This window comes from Condylostylus longicornis, unplaced genomic scaffold, assembly GCF_029603195.1.
Source record: "Condylostylus longicornis isolate FDR11 unplaced genomic scaffold, ASM2960319v2 ptg000004l, whole genome shotgun sequence".
In the NCBI taxonomy this organism is placed as follows: domain Eukaryota; kingdom Metazoa; phylum Arthropoda; class Insecta; order Diptera; family Dolichopodidae; genus Condylostylus; species Condylostylus longicornis.
Window position 1 is genome coordinate 23,223,333 of NW_026577973.1, and position 7,431 is coordinate 23,230,763.

The following is a 7,431-nucleotide window of genomic DNA, read 5'->3' on the forward strand; positions in this document are numbered from 1 at the left end:
TTGAATTTTAGAATTTGGCAGTTTAGAAGATTAAATTTATTTTAATTAATTGTTAATTTATTTTACTTTTCTTTAAATTTCTAAAATGAACTTTGTATAAGAATTGAAACACATTCTTATCAAATTTGCACTAAAAATTTGAAAAACCTTTTCTATCCCTATGAGCATTTTTTTAATTTGTTTAAAAACTCATTCTATAACAAATTGAATTTATGCACGGTTAACACAAAAAAATTACAAATTATTTTTTTGCAACTATAAATATTCATTGCAGAAACGATAAGTGTACAATATTATTGTTATTATTATTCTTAAATTCGTTTATTAATTTCATTTTATTTATAATCTTTCCAAATTTGTTCAATAATATTAAAATATACGCATTTATGTAATTAATCATTGAATTGGATTGAATTGTAATCCAATATCAAAAAACTAATTATTTGTATAGTATATCAAAAAACTAATTGATATCATTAATTGGTATTACGATTGCAATATTTTAAAACACGATATTGATTGAATACCTTACAAAAAAGCCAAACAAAATAAAAAAAAACCAAAACAAATTATTAAATTTTTTAATCCAATACGGATTTTTGAAATTCAAATATTAAAAATATTTTTAGCTTAATTAAATATTAATCTATTATTTAATATTAAATTCTATAATAAAAACAAAATAGCTATATAACTAAAACTGTAAAAAAACCAAACATAATTTAATAAAAAAAATAGATTAATATTAAAATTTTAATAAAATGGAATATTTTGAAGCTAAAATTACAAAAAAAAACAACAATATTGGGTAGCAAATATTAAGGGAAAATTATTGAATCCCTAAAAGTATGCAATTCAATATTAATTATATTTACATACACGTTGATATTATTGAACAATTTATTGTTTACAATAAAAAAGAAATTTAAAATTTAAAATTTATATTAAAATTTTATATTTTCCTCGCCTTTATTATGATTTTGGACTATTAATTAAGTAAAATTTAAGAAAAATTTTTTAATTAACAATTAAAAAATATCAAATAAAAAATATTTTAAAGTAAATGTGTCCAAATCAATTAAAATTTTTTGAATTCATCATTATTTTATTTTTTAATTTGAAAAATTTTAAATTTATTTTTGTTTCTCCTTCAGCATTAATTATTTTATTAAATGAATTTTTATTCAAAAAGAAAATACTATTTTCAAATTAATGTGTTAACCAAGTTAGTAACAAAATCAAAGAAAAAAAAAATAATGACAAAAATCTTTTGCTGTTTTGCTCTTTTTTTCCTCTTTTTTTTCTTATGAAAGACCTTTCCTCATATTGTACTTCAATAACATTTTTTGAATCAAAAATTCAAAATTCAAATTATTAACCTTGTAAAATATTTTTATATAAATTTTAATAATTAAATTAATATTTTTACAATGTCTTTGTATGCATGTTTGTGTTTGTATGTGTATAACTATATTTTCTAAAAAAAACATGTATTTTCTGATGTGTGTGTACACAATATAAAATTAAAGTTAAAAATGTAGAACTATTTAAAATATTATATCCGTATATTTAGTATTCGATGGGGCAGGGGGACAGTGGGGGGATGAAACAAACCGGAATTACTTAATTTCTTACAAAAAAAAATTTTTGTTTCTAAACAAAAATCGTTATTATTTTTTTTTTTCATTTTTTTTTTCTGATTTAAATCTTCAACTTTTTTAATACAGGTTATTAAAATTATTTTTTTTGAATATTTTGAATTTATTTTGAATCTATTATGTAACAATCAAACAAACATACATAAGTGATATTAATTTTTCTTTTTCGATTATAATTTCATGAAACTCGATTCGATTTTTGATTTTTTGTATCGTTTTTGTTTTTGTTTTTTTTTTTTTTTTTCGAATTTTTCCTATATATTCTTCATTTTTTAAATATTCTTATCACTATAATTTAGATTTTTGTTTTTTAAATATTCACCTATAAACTAGAAATTTATTTAAATAATTTCATCTTGTTTTCTTAACAAAAAAAAAATTTCGATTTAATTCTTTTTTTCTTTATTTTAATGATAATAATTTGTTCTCTTCCTATACACACACAGTTATAACAGTAAACAAATAAAAAAAATGATTGCATCATTTCAAAGTAAAAATTCATTTTGCAACAACTTAGAAAAAAAAAGGAAATTTTAATTTAAAAATAAAAAAAAAAAATCTTAATTTTTCTTCTTTAATTTTATTTTATTATTTTTTTTGTTTTTTTTTTTTCAAATATATTTACAGTTCTTTTTTAATTTCATTTTGATTTTTCGTTTTACTGTTATTATTATTATCATTTTCATTATTATTATTATTATCATTATTATTATTATTTGTAATTTCAGCTGCTGCTTGTGCTGCTTTAGCGGCAGCATCAGCTTTAGCTTTTTGAGATGATTTATAGGCTTTTGTATAGAAATCATTAAATAAATAATAAAAGAATATTGCATTTGGTAATGTAAATATAACTGACCATCTTGGATAACCGCAATCTTCCCATAATAATTGTGATGAATGACAGAAGGCCATACAGAATTGAATCTATATTTTTTTTTATTTTTTTTTTCCAATGAGAATATTAAAAGAAATAAAAATATAAAATAAATTTAAATATTAATAAATATTGATGAATACAAATTAAAAATATTTAAAATTTTAATCAATACAAATTAATTAGATTTTGAGGGGAAAAATTAAAAAAAAATTAAAAAAAAAAAACAAGGTTAAAATTGTTAATAGAGTGTGTGATGGTTACCATGGAAAATATTAACTTAAGTATGTTTAAGTAAAAATTTATTAATTTTTACAATACATATAAGACTATCGTACAAAAATTTAATAAGAATTTTCACTAATTTTTAAAATAAATGAGAAAATTTAATTGAAAACTTCAAATAATTTTTAAAAATTTTGATTATTTCTCAATATACCATTGAATTCCAAATCTATCACACATACATGGTGTATATACATAACATAATTTCTTTTACAATAAATTAGTTTTGAAATTTCAAAATTTCAACTTGAAAATTATATTTAATTTTCTTTTATAAAATGCCGGAGCTCAGTTATACTCAACCATATATTAATTCACCAACAAAGACTAAGTCTCTTTTAAGAGCAAATTGTAATTATGAGTAGAAAATTAATTTAAATTATAGTTGAAATTTATAAATTTTGTATTGATTGTAAAATTACTTACCAATTGTAAATTAGTGATATGTTTTTTCCACCATAAATATGGTTGAATCCATGGTCCCATTGCAGATAACAAATAATATGAGTACATAATAATATGAACAAATGAATTTAATGTACCAATAAATGTACCATGTCCACCTGGATAATATTTTGTTGTACCCCATGAGATCATTGGCATAACACTATGATGATATACATGTAAGAATGTTACTTGACGATCACGTTTTCTTAATATAAAGAAAACTGTATCTAATAATTCTGATATTTTTGCCAAATAGTAAACATATACACCTCGTGCTTCCTATAAATTATGCACAAAAAAAAATTTTTAAATTATATATGTTTTTAATTGAAAAAAAATTAAATAATTTTTGTATAATTTTAATAACTATATTATATTAAAATGAGGCATGTCTACTATAATTTCATGAAATAGTCAAATATTCCTCATAGGGTTAAAAAAAGTGAAAAACATCTGATTATAAAAGACAGTTTATACTTTACTAAAGAAATTAAAAAAAGGAATTTTAAGCAAATTAAGCTTCAAATTCTTATTTAATTCTTAAAAAAAATAATAACATCTTTCTGTATTTTAATCAACATTTTCGGAATTAATTTTTGTATCTGTAATGTAGATTACTTTTAGTACCTAACCTACACGGAGTTAGGTTAATCTACACGAAGTCGCTAATTGAGTTTTAAATAAAATTAGAAGCAACTCATCTTAAATTATTCAGATTTTAATTTTAACCACAGAAATACAATATTCAATAAAATACATACAAAATCACAATAGGAAGAAAAACTTACTCTGAAAGCTTGTGGTGTCCATGATCTATCAACATTTTGGCATCTCCAATTATAATGTCTAAACCAAGCAGCATCTAAACCCTTTATAACACAAATTTTAATAAATTATATAATTATTTAATTATTTCATAATTAAGGTATACTTACTTCATGAACTAACCATATACTGACAAGAACTTGTACAAAATTATATGCAATTAAAACTCTTTCCAAATTAAATGGTTTTCTATCTTTCATATATCTTGGACCCCAATATAACACAAAATACCAATATGCACATAATATTATAAATGTTGGAACTGGTGATCTAATTAATGGCCAATCATTTGTTCTAGGATCTAAATTAATAATTATAAATTAATATTTATAAAATTTAATAATATATATAGAAATTTTATTACCTGCTAATTCAACAAATAAATAATCCCATGTACTATCTGATTTATTTGCTAATAAATCTGAAGAATTATTTTCAATAATATCCATATTTGTTTTTTTTATAATTTAAACTTAAGATCTATATTATATGTGTATGTGTATACAAATTTTGTTTTTATAATTCAAATTGTTTTGTGAAAACTCAAAAAAGCTCTAGAAGATTTCAAAATGAAAGTTTTCTTCCTATCCTTTCTGTTAATTAAAATTCGGCAGTGATAATTAAGTTTCTACTATAATTAAAAATTTTATTCAATTTGTCAAAAGTTTCCTAGTTCCATTTAAAAGAAGTTCTGGAAAAGAAAAATTAAAAAATTTATATTAAATTATTTTTAATACAAAATAAATTTTTGAATAAATCAATAAAAAATAAATTTAAAAAATTTTATTATTAAGGTTTAGGTTGACGCAGCTGTCAGAGGATACACTTAAACCAATTAGGTCCGTTATGTTGCCACGGGATCTTCACATCCCTAACCTCACATGAACTATTCCGAGTTCTTTATAAATCGATTAAAGCGAAATGTGATCCAAGGAATCTCCGCCTTCGTGCCAAAGCTTGAGCACAGAAGATGGACCACATCCTCCTTTTCCTAAACTACTATTAAATTATGCTTTTAAACATTTATGCATGTATAATTCAAAGACTATACACATATTAAAATAATGTACGTGTTAAATGCATTATATAACAAAATTTAATAAATTTCATCTTATATACATTAAAGTAACATTTTTATTATAAATTTTCGTAACAAATTAAGTGTAGACATTTCCTTCTCAAATCTGCACTTATGCCTATCTGCTTACATACTATACATTTAAACCTTATAATTTTTGGACAAAATTAACATCATTATCATGATCATCAGCAATAAGTATATATGTATATGTACAATGTTCATACGTATGACATTTATCGTGGGAATTTTAAAAATTATAATTCTAATTATTATTAATTTTATTGTAGACACCGGAAAATAACCTAAATAAAGTAGATATTATTATGGTTACTATTATTTTAGTATGTATTGTGAAATATAATAGTAATTTTGTATATATTATCTACCTACTTATATACACAAATTTTTTTCCTCTTTAGCAATGTCGCGACACTATTTATAATTTTTTTAAGTTTTGGGATTAAAATGAACTTCTTGTAATGCGCGTATCTATACTGACATAACACAATTTTTCAATTATTTTTTGAGATGAGTTTTAATTTATTTTTGTTTTTTAAGAAATATTTTGTTGTATGTCTTTGTATATAGGAAAATGAGCGCGTTAACAAGTAAATAATAATAACTGTTATGTAGGTGACGTGAGTATGACATATCTTTTGATAGTACCTATATACTATTTGATATTTGGCGACGCATAAATGGTACTGTATTAGTTTTACAGCATGTTTTGTAATAAAATTAAGGAAGATATATTTTAGTAAGACATAAATACATAAAAGTATGTATTATATAATATAAATGTGTAGCTGTAACCACATAAATATACAATAGTGAAAAAGTATTTCAAAATCATGATAAAATACAGAAAAGTATTTAAATATGCCAAAAATTTTATAAAATGAAGATAAATTTGAATTTAATGGTGTTTAGGATTGGTATACAGATATACTGATGACAAGATTAAATTTCTAGTTGGCTATGAAATATGTAAATTTCTAGCATATTATTCAGAATTTTTTTTCTTTTCTAATCATAAAATTAAATGTAGAAGAACAGTCAAATCATAATTTTTTTCTTATTAGATTTTTCACCTTATTATAGGTTTTTGAATTATGAATTTAAATTCACTTATATAGGAGAATCTGTTTTATATTTCAATGTTTAATCGATTTGATGTTTTCTTCATAAATTCTCTATACAGCAATTTCCGAATAAATGCATTATGCCTAAATAATTTTTTATGTTTCAATTTTCTTAGCTTAAACTTCCAAGATAAATGATAAAATAAACAAAAATTTTTTAAATTGTTATTTTTTTTTCTTCAAGAAATTTAATTTACTTTCAATTTCGAAGCACACGTTATGTAGATGGTTTCTTAATTTAAATTTTTCGTATTGTGAATCATTTTAATTGAATTTCTTTCTATTATCAAAAAAAATAAAATTATTTTCTTGGAAAATTGCAAAGAAAAATCAAAAGTAGTTTAAATTTTTTGAAAAATTTTCATGTTTTGAAGCCTTATATTTTGAAATATGCATATCGGAAAATTCAATTTATCGAATGATCCATATTTTGTAAGATTAAGAAATTATTTAATTTTTTTTTAATGTTTTGTTAAGCTGAACTTGCACTTAAGCTGAACAATTTCTTCAAAATTTTAAAGCAAAATCAGACTACTCATTTATCCGGGAATGACCATTGTATAAGAAATTTTTTCAAAAATCATTAAAGAATTTTTGTTTTTAATTCTACAATTTAATTTACGTTTCTTTATCTATGTTTGTCAATGTAAAATTTATATGTTTTGCAAACATTACGCACCCAAAATAAATCATATATAGTTGTGATTTTATTATTTCCGGCCTAAAAAATAGTTTTTTTGTTTTTTATTTTTCAAATTTCTAGCTTTATTTTTGTTCAATCAATGACCTCACCTCGCATGAAGGTGTTATTTAATAAATATTTTAAAAAAAATTCAACTTGATGATTTTAATTTAATTTTTTTTTGTTTTTTTTTTTGTAAATTTACACTTTGCAAATAAAATAGGAAAAAAATCAAAAAAAAAACAAAAACTGTATATGATCAAAGCCTGTATGTATAACTTAAATCATAATACATGTACACATTTTGCAAATATTTATTTAAAAAAACAAAAATAGCTGTTATACTTAAAAAAAAAATTTAAAAACTTTTAAAATTTCTTAAAATTGAAAATTTTCAGAAGAAGACTTCACAAAAAAACCAAAAATTTTTTATAGTA

At 21.0% G+C, this 7,431-nt stretch overlaps 1 protein-coding gene across 1 annotated transcript; it reads right to left on the reverse strand.

The window, feature by feature from the left end:
- Window positions 1-2,288: 2,288 nt before the first annotated feature.
- Window positions 2,289-4,573, reverse strand: LOC129611204 (elongation of very long chain fatty acids protein AAEL008004-like; the record flags this gene model as incomplete). Its single annotated transcript, XM_055524198.1, has 5 exons — window positions 4,454-4,573; window positions 4,200-4,390; window positions 4,053-4,133; window positions 3,244-3,543; window positions 2,289-2,582 (listed from the first exon to the last, which is right to left on the reverse strand). Coding segments are annotated over exons 1-5 (951 nt in total), but the record flags the coding sequence as incomplete, so codon positions are not given.
- Window positions 4,574-7,431: the final 2,858 nt, after the last annotated feature.